We start from the raw sequence: 23,443 nt of genomic DNA, 5'->3' as shown, positions 1-23,443 counted from the left end.
AAATAAAATAAGGCTCATTCATGCCCCTGGGCCACTCTCAGGAAGACCGCCGCGATTTCCAGCTCTACCTATCAGAGGATGTGATCCCTATTGATCCTTGCAGACACCGCCATAATGACACAGAGATCCATGTATTTCCCTATGCTGACTGGCGCAGTAGCAGACAAATACATCCAAGGCTCCAGAGAATGGCATTTCCACCATGGTCAGATTTATTAGGAATGACCTTAATGGCAATATTAAGGTAGAATTACATACATTGTACCTGCACATATGATGTACATAGGACCATATGGCTACACAGGACAATCTTCATACATATATAAATCACTAACAATGGCTGATCCAATCACTTAGCAAACCTGTAACTGTAAATTACTGGTCATTTGAAAAATTAAATTGGCAGATGAAAGGAATATGCTATGGAGTGAAATGCTCAAATCCAAGCTCAGATTGTGTTTGGTTCCTGTGTGATATTTGGAGCACAGAGGGAAACAGAAGAGAGAATATGAATAATTACCATGTGGGAAGATGCGATGCTTGAGTTTGACCAACTTTTTATAGTAATTACATTTAGGGCTTTTCTGATCACTACAGGAGGAGGCGACCGATTTGCGAGTAGGCCGAGGTCACTGTGTGTCCTGTGGTGGAGATCCCGCTGTGAATGCAGGGAGTTAGGGAGGAGAGAGGGAAAAGTTATACCCGGATCAGAGGCAGCTCCCAGTATAAATCTGCTTTGTCCTCGTATATATGTCAGATCCATCTCTGCACAACCATTGTAAGGAGGTAACGGTCTCGGCAGGAGGAGGAGTCACCACATTCTGCGACCTAGGAGAGGTGCTCACTCCCCACCACAGGGCACCTCTGCCCCAGCTTACAGGTCATTATTTACTCCCCTTTACTTCTGCTGTAGTTAAAATAAAATGTGTTAATGCTTCACAGTCTGCTATTTGTTTCTCTTGATTCTTTATTATAACAATGTACTTGTTTTTCTCACTTTCCTGTGCTCTGATTTTCTTCTGCTGCTCCTGTATCTGGCTCCCCATCTCCTGAATTGTCTTCTTTAGCTGCTGTATAACAGTGTCCTTTTCAGCTGTTATCTTTATCTGTTCTTGCATTGTATTTCTATGTTCCTGTTCCTGCACTGTCCTGTTCTGTTCCTGCATTGTATTTCTGTGATCCGGCTCCTGCATTGTCCTGTTATGTTCCTGTAGTTTCCCCTCTGGCTCCTCTATTGCACAGCGTGTGTCTTGCATTTTCTGTCTTCTCTCTGGAATTCTCCTCTGTAGTAGGCGTGTATCATGTTCCTGTTCCTGTAATTTCATTTCCAGCTCTTTCCCTGCGTGTTCCTGTTCCTGTATTCTATTTCCCTTATCATGTGTAGTCTTATCCTGATCATACATTTTGACATTTTGCTGTATTGTTTTCTCCACTTCTTGTGTTTTTTTATCTATGATGTATTTATCCTCATTGATTATCTTTTCTCGAGTTTCCATGAAGTCATCTTTTCCCCATGCCTCCTTTACTAAAGTATTAATTGTACATTGTTGGTGCTTCATAGTCTCCTCTTGTGCTAGTAATATGTCTCCCATGTCCTGTATTTCATTTGGGTAATTGTGCATCATGTGTACAAACTGTGGCCAATTGGTGATAATTGTTCTAACTGTCTGAGAAACTGCTGAGATTCTACTACTTAGCTCATGTAACAGACCATGCACCATACGGATGTCTTCTGCAGACATAAACGGTGTGTTTATTCCAGTTTCCAGTGATGGTTTTTTGGCTTTTGGCTCTGAATCATCTGTATCATTCGGAGAGGAAGTCTCATGTCCACCTGTCATATAATCTCTGTCACCGCTCGCTGTACTGGACATTGTAAGATCAGTACAATCATTTGGAATATTACCAGAGGAGCCTGGAAATGTGTGTTGTCCTGATTTAGATGGAAGTAACTGATCAGATTTAGGAAGAGGTTGAGGATCACTTTGTCCATTGGATGCAGCTGGCATCTGTCTGTCACCTTTTATGGCTGAATGGGAAATAAGACGGAAGGATCAGTTAGACAGTAAGCTGTGAGGGCAGAGGAAGTAATGTACATACATGTTACATAGTCTGGAATGTCCGTACATTGAGGCAGCTGGTTCAGGAAACAAGATAAAATGACAAATATTGTAAATCAGAACAAAAGCCCTCCCCCTACACACACACGCGCTGTGATCACAGTTACTGCAAGCTTTGGGTTTTTTGGCTCCAAGGATTCATCAATTTTCCCTTAGTTTCTACCGTTTTGTCACCACTACAGTAACAGTACAGTACTAGAGATATTGGCACAGCCTGTGGATGATGAGATCGCACATCAATGGTTTGGCTGGAAGTGCATCTACTTAGGGAACATGATCAGTGTCTATGATGTGGATGATAATGAACTACAGTACAGTAAAATAATACATTAAACTCATGTTAATTTGTAGTAATGGAAATTATAAGATCATTAAGGGAACTGTAGAAGTTCGGGGGCTCCTGCACCATTTATGATGAAGTTACCATGTGGCTGAAGAATCTGCAGATGAATCTCAGTCTGGGTGTGGGTGGTGTCCTGCTATGTTGCTCTTCTACCTGGGTGGCACAGTGGTTAGTATAGCTGTCTCACAGTAGTTGAACTCCAACCAGGGCCCCATCCATTTAAAGTTTGTTTATTCTGTCCGTGTTTGCATTGAGTTTCTGCTAGGTTAAGAAGATGCATCTTATGAAATGAACCCCATGGTACTGTATGTGTGTTCCTGTTGTAGAGTATATTGATTGTAAACTATATTGGTGCACTGACTGATGTGAGTGATGGAATATTGCCTGTATGGTGTTACTGTATATATTGGCACAAAGTAAATAATTTAATAGGGAAAATAAATAAATTAATAAATAGGGAACAATTATGAAGAGAGAGATGCTGAAAGCCCAACTAAGGAGAGGAGAGAAAAATTAATTGATGGAAAAATAAAATAATATGGACAACAAATATCCAACAACTGAAAGATTTATCTGTACCTCTAATTGTATTTTACTAATATTCCTCTGTGTCAGAATGTATCATTGAAGAGAGGACTTCAGCAGCTCATGTGAATTATTTTGGGGAGAGGTCCAATGGAATCAAATAAAACACAAAAGATCTATTATTAGATCCAAATTCTTGTTTAACTCTATATCCAGGTAATCCAAAAAGGGGACTATTTTGAGATGATAAAGAGAAGGTGGAGGGGATTTGAACAGTTTTTAGCATTGCTGTCATACATCACTGGACCTTGCCTAACCAACATCCAATCTGTGTGGAGTTTGTATATACTCCCCATGTTATCGTGGGCTTCCTGTGTGTGTTCTGACAAATAGACACTAGTCGGCCATTTTGTTTCTAACTAAATCTCCTCTTGTATTTTGGATTATTTATAGGTGTTTATTAGTTACAGATATAAATCATATTGGCTTATCCTACACTAATAATGCTAAAATGCTCTATGAACATGCCAACAATTCACCAGAATTTAATTTATTGAGTAGGGAAGTGATATTCAATAAAAAATAGGATGTTTTTTGATGCATGGCTGTCAGCAACTGTAATAAAGTCACAGAACATGGAAACTCAGCAAATGTAATAATGTCACAGAACATGGAAACTCAGCCAATGTAATAATGTCACAGAACATGGAAACTCAGCCAATGTAATACAGTCACGGAACATGGAATCTCAGCCAATGTAATACAGTCACAGAACAAAACTCGGCCAATGTAATAAAGTCAAAGAACATGGAAACTCAGCCAATGTAATAAAGTCACAGAACAGGGAAACTCGGCCAATGTAATACAGTTACAGAACATGGAAAATCAGCCAATGTAATAAAGTCACAGAACATGGAAGCTCAGCCAATATAATAAAGTCACAGAACATGGAAACTCAGCCAATGTAATACAGTCATAGAACATGGAAACTCAACCAATGTAATACAGTCACAGAACATGGAAAATCAGCCAATGTAATAAAGTCACAGAACATGGAAACTCAGCCAATGTAATACAGTCACAGAACATGGAAACTCAGCCAATGTAATACAGTCACAGAACATGGAGACTCAGCCAATGTAATACAGTCACAGAACAGAGGAAACTCAGCCAATGTAATACAGTCACAGAATAGAGGAAACACAGCCAATGTAATACAGTCACAGAACAGAGGAAACTCAGCCAATGTAAAACAGTCACAGAACAGAGGAAACTCAGCCAATGTAATACAGTCACAGACCATGTTAACTCAACCAATGTAATACAGTCACAGAACATGGAAACTCAGCCCCTGTAATACAGTCACAGAACATGGAAACTCAGCCAATGTAATAAAGTCACAGAACATGGAAACACAGCCAAAGTAATACAGTCACAGAACATGGAAACTCAGCCAATGTAATACAGTCACAGAACATGGAAAATCAGACAATGTAATACAGTCACAGAACATGGAAACTCAGCCAATGTAATACAGTCACAGAAAATGGAGACTCAGCCAATGTAATACAGTCACAGAACATGGAAACTCAACCAATGTAATAAAGTCACAGAACAGAGGAAACTCAGCCAATGTAATACAGTCACAGAATATGGAAACTCAGCCAATGTAATACAGTCACAGAAAATGGAGACTCAGCCAATGCAATACAGTCACAGAACATCGAAATTCAACCAATGTAAGAAAGTCACAGAATATGGAAACTCAGCCAATGTAATACAGTCACAGAACATGGAAACTCAGCCAATGTAATAGTCACAGAACATGGAGACTCAGCCAATGTAATACAGTCACAGAATATGGAAACTCAACCAATGTAATACAGTCACAGAACAAGGAAACTCAGCCAATGTAATACAGTCACAGAACATGGAAACTCAGCCAATGTAATACAGTCACAGAACATGGAGACTCAGCCAATGTAATACAGTCACAGAACATGGAAACTCAACCAATGTAATACAGTCACAGAATATGGAAACTCAGCCAATGTAATAAAGTCACAGAACATGGAAACTCAGCCAATGTAATACAGTCACAGAACATGGAGACTCAGCCAATGTAATACAGTCACAGACATGGAAACTCAGCCAATGTAATACAGTCACAGAACAGAGGAAAATCAGCCAATGTAATACAGTCACAGAATAGAGGAAACTCAGCCAATGTAATACAGTCACAGAACATGTTAACTCAACCAATGTAATACAGTCACAGAACATGGAAACTCAGCCCCTGTAATACAGTCACAGAACATGGAAACTCAGCCAATGTAATAAAGTCACAGAACATGGAAACACAGCCAATGTAATACAGTCACAGAACATGGAAACTCAGCCAATGTAATACAGTCACAGAACATGGAAAATCAGCCAATGTAATACAGTCACAGAACATGGAAACTCAGCCAATGTAATACAGTCACAGAAAATGGAGACTCAGCCAATGTAATACAGTCACAGAACATGGAAACTCAACCAATGTAATAAAGTCACAGAACAGAGGAAACTCAGCCAATGTAATACAGTCACAGAATATGGAAACTCAGCCAATGTAATACAGTCACAGAAAATGGAGACTCAGCCATTGTAATACAGTCACAGAACATCGAAATTCAATCAATGTAAGAAAGTCACAGAATATGGAAACTCAGCCAATGTAATACAGTCACAGAACATGGAAACTCAGCCAATGTAATAGTCACAGAACATGGAGACTCAGCCAATGTAATACAGTCACAGAATATGGAAACTCAACCAATGTAATACAGTCACAGAACAAGGAAACTCAGCCAATGTAATACAGTCACAGAACATGGAAACTCAGCCAATGTAATACAGTCACAGAACATGGAGACTTAGCCAATGTAATACAGTCACAGAACATGGAAAATCAACCAATGTAATACAGTCACAGAATATGGAAACTCAGCCAATGTAATACAGTCACAGAACATGGAAACTCAGCCAATGTAATACAGTCACAGAACATGGAGACTCAGCCAATGTAATACAGTCACAGAACATGGAAACTCAGCCAATGTAATACAGTCACGGAACAGAGGAAAATCAGCCAATGTAATACAGTCACAGAACAAAACTCGGCCAATGTAATAAAGTCAAAAAACGTGGAAACTCAGCCAATGTAATAAAGTCACAGAACAGGGAAACTCTGCCAATGTAATACAGTTACAGAACATGGAAAATCAGCCAATGTAATAAAGTCACAGAACATGGAAGCTCAGCCAATATAATAAAGTCACAGAACATGGAAACTCCGCCAATGTAATACAGTCACAGAACATGGAAACTCAGCCAATGTAATACAGTCATAGAACATGGAAACTCAACCAATGTAATACAGTCACAGAACATGGAAAATCAGCCAATGTAATAAAGTCACAGAACATGGAAACTCAGCCAATGTAATACAGTCACAGAACATGGAAACTCAGCCAATGTAATACAGTCACAGAACTTGGAGACTCAACCAATGCAATACAGTCACAGAACATGGAAACTCAACCAATGTCATACAGTCACAGAACAGAGGAAACTCAGCCAATGTAATACAGTCACAGAACATGGAGACTCAGCCAATGTAATACAGTCACAGAACATGGAGACTCAGCCAATGTAATACAGTCACAGAACATGGAAACTCAGCCAATGTAATACAGTCACAGAACAGAGGAAACTCAGCCAATGTAATACAGTCACAGAATAGAGGAAACACAGCCAATGTAATACAGTCACAGAACAGAGGAAACTCAGCCAATGTAAAACAGTCACAGAACAGAGGAAACTCAGCCAATGTAATAAAGTCACAGACCATGTTAACTCAACCAATGTAATACAGTCACAGAACATGGAAACTCAGCCCCTGTAATACAGTCACAGAACATGGAAACTCAGCCAATGTAATAAAGTCACAGAACATGGAAACACAGCCAATGTAATACAGTCACAGAACATGGAAACTCAGCCAATGTAATACAGTCACAGAACATGGAAAATCAGCCAATGTAATACAGTCACAGAACATGGAAACTCAGCCAATGTAATACAGTCACAGAACATGGAAACTCAACCAATGTAATAAAGTCACAGAACAGAGGAAACTCAGCCAATGTAATACAGTCACAGAATATGGAAACTCAGCCAATGTAATACAGTCACAGAAAATGGAGACTCAGCCAATGCAATACAGTCACAGAACATCGAAATTCAACCAATGTAAGAAAGTCACAGAATATGGAAACTCAGCCAATGTAATACAGTCACAGAACATGGAAACTCAGCCAATGTAATAGTCACAGAACATGGAGACTCAGCCAATGTAATACAGTCACAGAATATGGAAACTCAACCAATGTAATACAGTCACAGAACAAGGAAACTCAGCCAATGTGATACAGTCACAGAACATGGAAACTCAGCCAATGTAATACAGTCACAGAACATGGAGACTCAGCCAATGTAATACAGTCACAGAACATGGAAACTCAACCAATGTAATACAGTCACAGAATATGGAAACTCAGCCAATGTAATACAGTCACAGAACATGGAAACTCAGCCAATGTAATACAGTCACAGAACATGGAGACTCAGCCAATGTAATACAGTCACAGACATGGAAACTCAGCCAATGTAATACAGTCACAGAACAGAGGAAAATCAGCCAATGTAATACAGTCACAGAATAGAGGAAACTCAGCCAATGTAATACAGTCACAGAACATGTTAACTCAACCAATGTAATACAGTCACAGAACATGGAAACTCAGCCCCTGTAATACAGTCACAGAACATGGAAACTCAGCCAATGTAATAAAGTCACAGAACATGGAAACACAGCCAATGTAATACAGTCACAGAACATGGAAACTCAGCCAATGTAATACAGTCACAGAACATGGAAAATCAGCCAATGTAATACAGTCACAGAACATAGAAACTCAGCCAATGTAATACAGTCACAGAAAATGGAGACTCAGCCAATGTAATACAGTCACAGAACATGCAAACTCAACCAATGTAATAAAGTCACAGAACAGAGGAAACTCAGCCAATGTAATACAGTCACAGAATATGGAAACTCAGCCAATGTAATACAGTCACAGAAAATGGAGACTCAGCCAATGTAATACAGTCACAGAACATCGAAATTCAACCAATGTAAGAAAGTCACAGAATATGGAAACTCAGCCAATGTAATACAGTCACAGAACATGGAAACTCAGCCAATGTAATTGTCACAGAACATGGAGACTCAGCCAATGTAATACAGTCACAGAATATGGAAACTCAACCAATGTAATACAGTCACAGAACAAGGAAACTCAGCCAATGTAATACAGTCACAGAACATGGAAACTCAGCCAATGTAATACAGTCACAGAACATGGAGACTTAGCCAATGTAATACAGTCACAGAACATGGAAAATCAACCAATGTAATACAGTCACAGAATATGGAAACTCAGCCAATGTAATACAGTCACAGAACATGGAAACTCAGCCAATGTAATACAGTCACAGAACATGGAGACTCAGCCAGTGTAATACAGTCACAGAACATGGAAACTCAGCCAATGTAATACAGTCACAGAACAGAGGAAAATCAGCCAATGTAATACAGTCACCGAATAGAGGAAACTCAGCCAATGTAATACAGTCACAGAACAGAGGAAACTCAGCCAAAGTAATACAGTCACAGAACATGGAAACTCAGCCAATGTAATACAGTCACAGAACAGAGGAAACTCAGCCAATGTAATACAGACACAGAATAGAGGAAACTCAGCCAATGTAATACAGTCACAGAACATGGAAACTCAGCCAATGTAATACAGTCACAGACCAGAGGAAACTCAGCCAATGTAATACAGTCACAGAACAGAGGAAAATCAGCCAATGTAATACAGTCACAGAACATGTTAACTCAACCGATGTAATACAGTCACAGAACATGGAAACTCAGCCCCTGTAATACAGTCACAGAACATGGAAACTCAACCAATGTAATAAAGTCACAGAACATGGAAACACAGCCAATGTAATACAGTCACAGAACATGGAAACTCAGCCAATGTAAAACAGTCACAGAACATGGAAAGTCTGCCAATGTAATAAAGTCACAGAACATGGAAACTCAGCCAATGTAATACAGTCACAGAACATGGAATCTCAGCCAATGTAGTACAGTCACAGAACATGGAAACTCAGCCAATGTAATAAAGTCACAGAACATGGAAACACAGCCAATGTAATACAGTCACAGAACATGGAAACTCAGCCAATGTAATACAGTCACAGAACATGGAAACTCAGCTCCTGTAATACAGTCACAGAACATGGAAACTCAGCCAATGTAATAAAGTCACAGAACATGGAAACACAGCCAATGTAATACAGTCACAGAACATGGAAACTCAGCCAATGTAATACAGTCACAGAACAGAGGAAACTCAGCCAATGTAATACAGTCACAGAACATCGAAACTCAGCCAATGTAATACAGTCACAGAACAAGGAAACTCAGCCCATGTAATACAGTCACAGAACATGGAAACTTAGCCAATGTAATACAGTCACAGAACATGGAAACTCAGCCAATGTAATACAGTCACAGAACAAGGAAACTCAGCCAATGTAATACAGTCACAGAACATGGAAACTTAGCCAATGTAATACAGTCACAGAACATGGAAACTCAGCCAATGTAATACAGTCACAGAACAGAGGAAACTCAGCCAATGTAATACAGTCACAGAACATGGAAACTCAACCAATGTAATACAGTCACAGAACAGAGGAAACTCAACCAATGTAATACAGTCACAGAACAGAGGAAACTCAGCCAATGTAATACAGTCACAGAACAGAGGAAACTCAGCCAATGTAATACAGTCACAGAACAGAGGAAACTCAGCCAATGTAATACAGTCACAGAACATGGAAACTCAGCCCCTGTAATACAGTCACAGAACCTGGAAACTCAGCCAATGTAATAAAGTCACAGAACATGGAAACACAGCCAATGTAATACAGTCACAGAACATGGAAACTCAGCCAATGTAATACAGTCACAGAACATGGAAACTCAGCCCCTGTAATACAGTCACAGAACATGGAATCTCAGCCAATGTAGTACAGTCACAGAACATGGAAACTCAGCCATTGTAATACAGTCACAGAACATGGAAACTCAGCCAATGTAATAAAGTCACAGAACATGGAAACACAGGCAATGTAATAAAGTCACAGAACATGGAAACACAGCCAAAGTAATACAGTCACAGAACATGGAAACTCAGCCAATGTAATACAGTCACAGAACATGGAAAATCAGCCAATGTAATACAGTCACAGAACATGGAGACTCAGCCAATGTAATACAGTCACAGAAAATGGAGACTCAGCCAATGTAATACAGTCACAGAACATGGAAACTCAACCAATGTAATAAAGTCACAGAACAGAGGAAACTCAGCCAATGTAATACAGTCACAGAATATGGAAACTCAGCCAATGTAATCCAGTCACAGAAAATGGAGACTCAGCCAATGTAATACAGTCACAGAACATCGAAATTCAACAAATGTAAGAAAGTCACAGAATATGGAAACTCAGAAAATGTAATACAGTCACAGAACATGGAAACTCAGCCAATGTAATACAGTCACAGAACATGGAGACTCAGCCAATGTAATACAGTCACAGAACATGGAAACTCAGCCAATGTAATACAGTCACAGAACATGGAAACTCAGCCAATGTAATACAGTCACAGAACATGGAGACTCAGCCAATGTAATACAGTCACAGAATATGGAAACTCAGCCAATGTAATACAGTCACAGAACTTGGAAACTCAGCCAATGTAATACAGTCACAGAACATGGAGACTCAGCCAATGTAATACAGTCACAGAACATGGAAACTCAGCCAATGTAATACAGTCACAGAACATGGAAACTCAGCCAATGTAATACAGTCACAGAACAGAGGAAAATCAGCCAATGTAATACAGTCACAGAATAGAGGAAACTCAGCAAATGTAATACAGTCACAGAACATGGAAACTCAGCCAATGTAATACAGTCACAGAACATGGAAACTCAGCCAATGTAATAAAGTCACAGAACATGGAAACTCAGCCAATGTAATACAGTCACAGAACATGGAAACTCAGCCAATGTAATACATTCACTGAACATGGAGACTCAACCAATGTAATACAGTCACAGCACATGGAAACTCAACCAATGTCATACAGTCACAGAACAGAGGAAACTCAGCCAATGTAATACAGTCACAGAACATGGAGACTCAACCAATGTAATACAGTCACAGAACATGGAGACTCAGCCAATGTAATACAGTCACAGAACATGGAAACTCAGCCAATGTAATACAGTCACAGAACAGAGGAAACTCAGCCAATGTAATACAGTCACAGAATAGAGGAAACACAGCCAATGTAATACAGTCACAGAACAGAGGAAACTCAGCCAATGTAAAACAGTCACAGAACAGAGGAAACTCAGCCAATGTAATACAGTCACAGACCATGTTAACTCAACCAATGTAATACAGTCACAGAACATGGAAACTCAGCCCCTGTAATACAGTCACAGAACATGGAAACTCAGCCAATGTAATAAAGTCACAGAACATGGAAACACAGCCAATGTAATACAGTCACAGAACATGGAAACTCAGCCAATGTAATACAGTCACAGAACATGGAAAATCAGCCAATGTAATACAGTCACAGAACATGGAAACTCAGCCAATGTAATACAGTCACAGAAAATGGAGACTCAGCCAATGTAATACAGTCACAGAACATGGAAACTCAACCAATGTAATAAAGTCACAGAACAGAGGAAACTCAGCCAATGTAATACAGTCACAGAATATGGAAACTCAGCCAATGTAATACAGTCACAGAAAATGGAGACTCAGCCAATGCAATACAGTCACAGAACATCGAAATTCAACCAATGTAAGAAAGTCACAGATTATGGAAACTCAGCCAATGTAATACAGTCACAGAACATGGAAACTCAGCCAATGTAATAGTCACAGAACATGGAGACTCAGCCAATGTAATACAGTCACAGAATATGGAAACTCAACCAATGTAATACAGTCACAGAACAAGGAAACTCAGCCAATGTAATACAGTCACAGAACATGGAAACTCAGCCAATGTAATACAGTCACAGAACATGGAGACTCAGCCAATGTAATACAGTCACAGAACATGGAAACTCAGCCAATGTAATACAGTCACAGAACTTGGAGACTCAACCAATGTAATACAGTCACAGAACATGGAAACTCAACCAATGTCATACAGTCACAGAACAGAGGAAACTCAGCCAATGTAATACAGTCACAGAACATGGAAACTCAGCCAATGTAATACAGTCACAGAACTTGGAGACTCAACCAATGTAATACAGTCACAGAACATGGAAACTCAACCAATGTCATACAGTCACAGAACAGAGGAAACTCAGCCAATGTAATACAGTCACAGAACATGGAGACTCAGCCAATGTAATACAGTCACAGAACATGGAAACTCAGCCAATGTAATACAGTCACAGAACAGAGGAAACTCAGCCAATGTAATACAGTCACAGAATAGAGGAAACACAGCCAATGTAATACAGTCACAGAACAGAGGAAACTCAGCCAATGTAAAACAGTCACAGAACAGAGGAAACTCAGCCAATGTAATACAGTCACAGACCATGTTAAATCAACCAATGTAATACAGTCACAGAACATGGAAACTCAGCCCCTGTAATACAGTCACAGAACATGGAAACTCAGCCAATGTAATAAAGTCACAGAACATGGAAACACAGCCAATGTAATACAGTCACAGAACATGGAAACTCAGCCAATGTAATACAGTCACAGAACATGGAAAATCAGCCAATGTAATACAGTCACAGAACATGGAAACTCAGCCAATGTAATACAGTCACAGAAAATGGAGACTCAGCCAATGTAATACAGTCACAGAACATGGAAACTCAACCAATGTAATAAAGTCACAGAACAGAGGAAACTCAGCCAATGTAATACAGTCACAGAACATGGAAACTCAGCCAATGTAATAGTCACAGAACATGGAGACTCAGCCAATGTAATACAGTCACAGAATATGGAAACTCAACCAATGTAATACAGTCACAGAACAAGGAAACTCAGCCAATGTAATACAGTCACAGAACATGGAAACTCAGCCAATGTAATACAGTCACAGAACATGGAGACTCAGCCAATGTAATACAGTCACAGAACATGGAAACTCAACCAATGTAATACAGTCACAGAATATGGAAACTCAGCCAATGTAATACAGTCACAGAACATGGAAACTCAGCCAATGTAATACAGTCACAGAACATGGAGACTCAGCCAATGTAATACAGTCACAGAGATGGAAACTCAGCCAATGTAATACAGTCACAGAACAGAGGAAAATCAGCCAATGTAATACAGTCACAGAATAGAGGAAACTCAGCCAATGTAATACAGTCACAGAACATGTTAACTCAACCAATGTAATACAGTCACAGAACATGGAAACTCAGCCCCTGTAATACAGTCACAGAACATGGAAACTCAGCCAATGTAATAAAGTCACAGAACATGGAAACACAGCCAATGTAATACAGTCACAGAACATGGAAACTCAGCCAATGTAATACAGTCACAGAACATGGAAAATCAGCCAATGTAATACAGTCACAGAACATGGAAACTCAGCCAATGTAATACAGTCACAGAAAATGGAGACTCAGCCAATGTAATACAGTCACAGAACATGGAAACTCAACCAATGTAATAAAGTCACAGAACAGAGGAAACTCAGCCAATGTAATACAGTCACAGAATATGGAAACTCAGCCAATGTAATACAGTCACAGAAAATGGAGACTCAGCCAATGTAATACAGTCACAGAACATCGAAATTCAACCAATGTAAGAAAGTCACAGAATATGGATACTCAGCCAATGTAATACAGTCACAGAACATGGAAACTCAGCCAATGTAATTGTCACAGAACATGGAGACTCAGCCAATGTAATACAGTCACAGAATATGGAAACTCAACCAATGTAATACAGTCACAGAACAAGGAAACTCAGCCAATGTAATACAGTCACAGAACATGGAAACTCAGCCAATGTAATACAGTCACAGAACATGGAGACTTAGCCAATGTAATACAGTCACAGAACATGGAAAATCAACCAATGTAATACAGTCACAGAATATGGAAACTCAGCCAATGTAATACAGTCACAGAACATGGAAACTCAGCCAATGTAATACAGTCACAGAACATGGAGACTCAGCTAGTGTAATACAGTCACAGAACATGGAAACTCAGCCAATGTAATACAGTCACAGAACAGAGGAAAATCAGCCAATGTAATACAGTCACCGAATAGAGGAAACTCAGCCAATGTAATACAGTCACAGAACAGAGGAAACTCAGCCAAAGTAATACAGTCACAGAACATGGAAACTCAGCCAATGTAATACAGTCACAGAACAGAGGAAACTCAGCCAATGTAATACAGACACAGAATAGAGGAAACTCAGCCAATGTAATACAGTCACAGAACATGGAAACTCAGCCAATGTAATACAGTCACAGACTAGAGGAAACTCAGCCAATGTAATACAGTCACAGAACAGAGGAAAATCAGCCAATGTAATACAGTCACAGAACATGTTAACTCAACCGATGTAATACAGTCACAGAACATGGAAACTCAGCCCCTGTAATACAGTCACAGAACATGGAAACTCAACCAATGTAATAAAGTCACAGAACATGGAATCTCAGCCAATGTAGTACAGTCACAGAACATGGAAACTCAGCCAATGTAATACAGTCACAGAACATGGAAACTCAGCCAATGTAATACAGTTACAGAACTTGGAAACTCAGCCAATGTAATAAAGTCACAGAACATGGAAACACAGCCAATGTAATACAGTCACAGAACATGGAAACTCAGCCAATGTAATACAGTCACAGAACATGGAAACTCAGCTCCTGTAATACAGTCACAGAACATGGAAACTCAGCCAATGTAATAAAGTCACAGAACATGGAAACACAGCCAATGTAATACAGTCACAGAACATGGAAACTCAGCCAATGTAATACAGTCACAGAACAGAGGAAACTCAGCCAATGTAATACAGTCACAGAACATGGAAACTCAGCCAATGTAATACAGTCACAGAACAAGGAAACTCAGCCCATGTAATACAGTCACAGAACATGGAAACTTAGCCAATGTAATACAGTCACAGAACATGGAAACTCAGCCAATGTAATACAGTCACAGAACAAGGAAACTCAGCCAATGTAATACAGTCACAGAACATGGAAACTTAGCCAATGTAATACAGTCACAGAACATGGAAACTCAGCCAATGTAATACAGTCACAGAACAGAGGAAACTCAGCCAATGTAATACAGTCACAGAACATGGAAACTCAACCAATGTAATACAGTCACAGAACAGAGGAAACTCAACCAATGTAATACAGTCACAGAACAGAGGAAACTCAGCCAATGTAATACAGTCACAGAACAGAGGAAACTCAGCCAATGTAATACAGTCACAGAACAGAGGAAACTCAGCCAATGTAATACAGTCACAGAACATGGAAACTCAGCCCCTGTAATACAGTCACAGAACCTGGAAACTCAGCCAATGTAATAAAGTCACAGAACATGGAAACACAGCCAATGTAATACAGTCACAGAACATGGAAACTCAGCCAATGTAATACAGTCACAGAACATGGAAACTCAGCCCCTGTAATACAGTCACAGAACATGGAATCTCAGCCAATGTAGTACAGTCACAGAACATGGAAACTCAGCCATTGTAATACAGTCACAGAACATGGAAACTCAGCCAATGTAATAAAGTCACAGAACATGGAAACACAGGCAATGTAATAAAGTCACAGAACATGGAAACACAGCCAAAGTAATACAGTCACAGAACATGGAAACTCAGCCAATGTAATACAGTCACAGAACATGGAAAATCAGCCAATGTAATACAGTCACAGAACATGGAGACTCAGCCAATGTAATACAGTCACAGAAAATGGAGACTCAGCCAATGTAATACAGTCACAGAACATGGAAACTCAACCAATGTAATAAAGTCACAGAACAGAGGAAACTCAGCCAATGTAATACAGTCACAGAATATGGAAACTCAGCCAATGTAATCCAGTCACAGAAAATGGAGACTCAGCCAATGTAATACAGTCACAGAACATCGAAATTCAACAAATGTAAGAAAGTCACAGAATATGGAAACTCAGCCAATGTAATACAGTCACAGAACATGGAAACTCAGCCAATGTAATACAGTCACAGAACATGGAGACTCAGCCAATGTAATACAGTCACAGAACATGGAAACTCAGCCAATGTAATACAGTCACAGAACATGGAAACTCAGCCAATGTAATACAGTCACAGAACATGGAGACTCAGCCAATGTAATACAGTCACAGAATATGGAAACTCAGCCAATGTAATACAGTCACAGAACTTGGAAACTCAGCCAATGTAATACAGTCACAGAACATGGAGACTCAGCCAATGTAATACAGTCACAGAACATGGAAACTCAGCCAATGTAATACAGTCACAGAACATGGAAACTCAGCCAATGTAATACAGTCACAGAACAGAGGAAAATCAGCCAATGTAATACAGTCACAGAATAAAGGAAACTCAGCAAATGTAATACAGTCACAGAACATGGAAACTCAGCCAATGTAATACAGTCACAGAACATGGAAACTCAGCCAATGTAATAAAGTCACAGAACATGGAAACTCAGCCAATGTAATACAGTCACAGAACATGGAAACTCAGCCAATGTAATACAGTCACAGAACATGGAGACTCAGCCAATGTAATACAGTCACAGAACATGGAAACTCAACCAATGTCATACAGTCACAGAACAGAGGAAACTCAGCCAATGTAATACAGTCACAGAACATGGAGACTCAGCCAATGTAATACAGTCACAGAACATGGAGACTCAGCCAATGTAATACAGTCACAGAACATGGAAACTCAGTCAATGTAATACAGTCACAGAACAGAGGAAACTCAGCCAATGTAATACAGTCACAGAATAGAGGAAACACAGCCAATGTAATACAGTCACAGAACAGAGGAAACTCAGCCAATGTAAAACAGTCACAGAACAGAGGAAACTCAGCCAATGTAATACAGTCACAGACCATGTTAACTCAACCAATGTAATACAGTCACAGAACATGGAAACTCAGCCCCTGTAATACAGTCACAGAACATGGAAACTCAGCCAATGTAATAAAGTCACAGAACATGGAAACACAGCCAATGTAATACAGTTACAGAACATGGAAACTCAGCCAATGTAATACAGTCACAGAACATGGAAAATCAGCCAATGTAATACAGTCACAGAACATGGAAACTCAGCCAATGTAATACAGTCACAGAAAATGGAGACTCAGCCAATGCAATACAGTCACAGAACATCGAAATTCAACCAATGTAAGAAAGTCACAGAATATGGAAACTCAGCCAATGTAATACAGTCACAGAACATGGAAACTCAGCCAATGTAATAGTCACAGAACATGGAGACTCAGCCAATGCAATACAGTCACAGAATATGGAAACTCAACCAATGTAATACAGTCACAGAACAAGGAAACTCAGCCAATGTAATACAGTCACAGAACATGGAAACTCAGCCAATGTAATACAGTCACAGAACATGGAGACTCAGCCAATGTAATACAGTCACAGAACATGGAAACTCAACCAATGTAATACAGTCACAGAATATGGAAACTCAGCCAATTTAATAAAGTCACAGAACATGGAAACTCAGCCAATGTAATACAGTCACAGAACATGGAGACTCAGCCAATGTAATACAGTCACAGACATGGAAACTCAGCCAATGTAATACAGTCACAGAACAGAGGAAAATCAGCCAATGTAATACAGTCACAGAATAGAGGAAACTCAGCCAATGTAATACAGTCACAGAACATGTTAACTCAACCAATGTAATACAGTCACAGAACATGGAAACTCAGCCCCTGTAATACAGTCACAGAACATGGAAACTCAGCCAATGTAATAAAGTCACAGAACATGGAAACACAGCCAATGTAATACAGTCACAGAACATGGAAACTCAGCCAATGTAATACAGTCACAGAACATGGAAAATCAGCCAATGTAATACAGTCACAGAACATGGAAACTCAGCCAATGTAATACAGTCACAGAAAATGGAGACTCAGCCAATGTAATACAGTCACAGAACATGGAAACTCAACCAATGTAATAAAGTCACAGAACAGAGGAAACTCAGCCAATGTAATACAGTCACAGAATATGGAAACTCAGCCAATGTAATAAAGTCACAGAAAATGGAGACTCAGCCAATGTAATACAGTCACAGAACATCGAAATTCAACCAATGTAAGAAAGTCACAGAATATGGAAACTCAGCCAATGTAATACAGTCACAGAACATGGAAACTCAGCCAATGTAATTGTCACAGAACATGGAGACTCAGCCAATGTAATACAGTCACAGAATATGGAAACTCAACCAATGTAATACAGTCACAGAACAAGGAAACTCAGCCAATGTAATACAGTCACAGAACATGGAAACTCTGCCAATGTAATACAGTCACAGAACATGGAGACTTAGCCAATGTAATACAGTCACAGAACATGGAAAATCAACCAATGTAATACAGTCACAGAATATGGAAACTCAGCCAATGTAATACAGTCACAGAACATGGAAACTCAGCCAATGTAATACAGTCACAGAACATGGAGACTCAGCCAGTGTAATACAGTCACAGAACATGGAAACTCAGCCAATGTAATACAGTCACAGAACAGAGGAAAATCAGCCAATGTAATACAGTCACCGAATAGAGGAAACTCAGCCAATGTAATACAGTCACAGAACAGAGGAAACTCAGCCAAAGTAATACAGTCACAGAACATGGAAACTCAGCCAATGTAATACAGTCACAGAACAGAGGAAACTCAGCCAATGTAATACAGACACAGAATAGAGGAAACTCAGCCAATGTAATACAGTCACAGAACATGGAAACTCAGCCAATGTAATACAGTCACAGACCAGAGGAAACTCAGCCATTGTAATACAGTCACAGAACAGAGGAAAATCAGCCAATGTAATACAGTCACAGAACATGTTAACTCAACCGATGTAATACAGTCACAGAACATGGAAACTCAGCCCCTGTAATACAGTCACAGAACATGGAAACTCAACCAATGTAATAAAGTCACAGAACATGGAAACACAGCCAATGTAATACAGTCACAGAACATGGAAACTCAGCCAATGTAATACAGTCACAGAACATGGAAAGTCTGCCAATGTAATAAAGTCACAGAACATGGAAACTCAGCCAATGTAATACAGTCACAGAACATTGAATCTCAGCCAATGTAGTACAGTCACAGAACATGGAAACTCAGCCAATGTAATACAGTCACAGAACATGGAAACTCAGCCAATGTAATACAGTTACAGAACTTGGAAACTCAGCCAATGTAATAAAGTCACAGAACATGGAAACACAGCCAATGTAATACAGTCACAGAACATGGAAACTCAGCCAATGTAATACAGTCACAGAACATGGAGACTCAGCCAATGTAATACAGTCACAGAACATGGAAACTCAACCAATGTAATACAGTCACAGAATATGGAAACTCAGCCAATGTAATACAGTCACAGAACATGGAAACTCAGCCAATGTAATACAGTCACAGACATGGAAACTCAGCCAATGTAATACAGTCACAGAACAGAGGAAAATCAGCCAATGTAATACAGTCACAGAATAGAGGAAACTCAGCCAATGTAATACAGTCACAGAACATGTTAACTCAGCCCCTGTAATACAGTCACAGAACATGGAAACTCAGCCAATGTAATAAAGTCACAGAACATGGAAACACAGCCAATGTAATACAGTCACAGAACATGGAAACTCAGCCAATGTAATACAGTCACAGAACATGGAAAATCAGCCAATGTAATACAGTCACAGAACATGGAAACTCAGCCAATGTAATACAGTCACAGAAAATGGAGACTCAGCCAATGTAATACAGTCACAGAACATGGAAACTCAACCAATGTAATAAAGTCACAGAACAGAGGAAACTCAGCCAATGTAATACAGTCACAGAATATGGAAACTCAGCCAATGTAATAAAGTCACAGAAAATGGAGACTCAGCCAATGTAATACAGTCACAGAACATCGAAATTCAACCAATGTAAGAAAGTCACAGAATATGGAAACTCAGCCAATGTAATACAGTCACAGAACATGGAAACTCAGCCAATGTAATTGTCACAGAACATGGAGACTCAGCCAATGTAATACAGTCACAGAATATGGAAACTCAACCAATGTAATACAGTCACAGAACAAGGAAACTCAGCCAATGTAATACAGTCACAGAACATGGAAACTCAGCCAATGTAATACAGTCACAGAACATGGAGACTTAGCCAATGTAATACAGTCACAGAACATGGAAAATCAACCAATGTAATACAGGCACAGAACATGGAAACTCAGCCAATGTAATACAGTCACAGAACATGGAAACTCAGCCAATGTAATACAGTCACAGAACATGGAGACTCAGCCAGTGTAATACAGTCACAGAACATGGAAACTCAGCCAATGTAATACAGTCACAGAACAGAGGAAAATCAGCCAATGTAATACAGTCACCGAATAGAGGAAACTCAGCCAATGTAATACAGTCACAGAACAGAGGAAAACTCAGCCAAAGTAATACAGTCACAGAACATGGAAACTCAGCCAATGTAATACAGTCACAGAACAGAGGAAACTCAGCCAATGTAATACAGACACAGAATAGAGGAAACTCAGCCAATGTAATACAGTCACAGAACATGGAAACTCAGCCAATGTAATACAGTCACAGACAAGAGGAAACTCAGCCAATGTAATACAGTCACAGAACAGAGGAAAATCAGCCAATGTAATACAGTCACAGAACATGTTAACTCAACCGATGTAATACAGTCACAGAACATGGAAACTCAGCCCCTGTAATACAGTCACAGAACATGGAAACTCAACCAATGTAATAAAGTCACAGAACATGGAAACACAGCCAATGTAATACAGTCACAGAACATGGAAACTCAGCCAATGTAATACAGTCACAGAACATGGAAAGTCTGCCAATGTAATAAAGTCACAGAACATGGAAACTCAGCCAATGTAATACAGTCACAGAACATGGAATCTCAGCCAATGTAGTACAGTCACAGAACATGGAAACTCAGCCAATGTAATACAGTCACAGAACATGGAAACTCAGCCAATGTAATACAGTTACAGATCTTGGAAACTCAGCCAATGTAATAAAGTCACAGAACATGGAAACACAGCCAATGTAATACAGTCACAGAACATGGAAACTCAGCCAATGTAATACAGTCACAGAACATGGAAACTCAGCTCCTGTAATACAGTCACAGAACATGGAAACTCAGCCAATGTAATAAAGTCACAGAACATGGAAACACAGCCAATGTAATACAGTCACAGAACATGGAAACTCAGCCAATGTAATACAGTCACAGAACAGAGGAAACTCAGCCAATGTAATACAGTCACAGAACATGGAAACTCAGCCAATGTAATACAGTCACAGAACAAGGAAACTCAGCCCATGTAATACAGTCACAGAACATGGAAACTTAGCCAATGTAATACAGTCACAGAACATGGAAATTCAGCCAATGTAATACAGTCACAGAACAAGGAAACTCAGCCAATGTAATACAGTCACAGAACATGGAAACTCAGCCAATGTAATAAAGTCACAGAAAATGGAGACTCAGCCAATGTAATACAGTCACAGAACATCGAAATTCAACCAATGTAAGAAAGTCACAGAATATGGAAACTCAGCCAATGTAATACAGTCACAGAACATGGAAACTCAGCCAATGTAATAGTCACAGAACATGGAGACTCAGCCAATGTAATACAGTCACAGAATATGGAAACTCAACCAATGTAATACAGTCACAGAACAAGGAAACTCAGCCAATGTAATACAGTCACAGAACATGGAAACTCAGCCAATGTAATACAGTCACAGAACATGGAGACTTAGCCAATGTAATACAGTCACAGAACATGGAAAATCAACCAATGTAATACAGTCACAGAATATGGAAACTCAGCCAATGTAATACAGTCACAGAACATGGAAACTCAGCCAATGTAATACAGTCACAGAACATGGAGACTCAGCCAATGTAATACAGTCACAGAACATGGAAACTCAGCCAATGTAATACAGTCACAGAACAGAGGAAAATCAGCCAATGTAATACAGTCACAGAACAAAACTCGGCCAATGTAATAAAGTCAAAGAACATGGAAACTCAGCCAATGTAATAAAGTCACAGAACAGGGAAACTCTGCCAATGTAATACAGTTACAGAACATGGAAAATCAGCCAATGTAATAAAGTCACAGAACATGGAAGCTCAGCCAATATAATAAAGTCACAGAACATGGAAACTCCGCCAATTTAATACAGTCACAGAACATGGAAACTCAGCCAATGTAATACAGTCATAGAACATGGAAACTCAACCAATGTAATACAGTCACAGAACATGGAAAATCAGCCAATGTAATAAAGTCACAGAACATGGAAACTCAGCCAATGTAATACAGTCACAGAACATGGAAACTCAGCCAATGTAATACAGTCACAGAACTTGGAGACTCAACCAATGTAATACAGTCACAGAACTTGGAAACTCAGCCAATGTAATAGTCACAGAACATGGAGACTCAGCCAATGTAATACAGTCACAGAATATGGAAACTCAACCAATGTAATACAGTCACAGAACAAGGAAACTCAGCCAATGTAATACAGTCACAGAACATGGAAACTCAGCCAATGTAATACAGTCACAGAACATGGAGACTTAGGGCAATGTAATACAGTCACAGAACATGGAAAATCAAACAATGTAATACAGTCACAGAATATGGAAACTTAGCCAATGTAATACAGTCACAGAACATGGAAACTCAGCCAATGTAATACAGTCACAGAACATGGAGACTCAGCCAATGTAATACAGTCACAGAACATGGAAACTCAGCCAATGTAATACAGTCACAGAACAGAGGAAAATCAGCCAATGTAAT

General features: G+C 39.5%; 1 protein-coding gene across 1 annotated transcript in view; it reads right to left on the bottom strand.

Annotated features, from left to right (window-relative positions):
- Positions 1-296: 296 nt before the first annotated feature.
- The window catches only part of LOC148477383 (uncharacterized), a 269,499-nt gene continuing 246,352 nt past the window's right edge, over positions 297-23,443 (bottom strand). Inside the window, exon 8 of the mRNA XM_088456795.1 lies at positions 297-2,029. Within this exon, the coding sequence (XP_088312921.1) occupies positions 885-2,029 (1,145 nt within the window). The 3' untranslated portion in view covers positions 297-884. The remainder of the gene's footprint in view (positions 2,030-23,443) is intronic.

Source organism: Taudactylus pleione, unplaced genomic scaffold (genome assembly GCF_031769625.1).
Source record: "Taudactylus pleione unplaced genomic scaffold, aTauple2 ptg000720l, whole genome shotgun sequence".
Lineage (NCBI taxonomy): Eukaryota > Metazoa > Chordata > Amphibia > Anura > Myobatrachidae > Taudactylus > Taudactylus pleione.
This window is presented reverse-complemented; position numbering and strand designations above follow the sequence as displayed.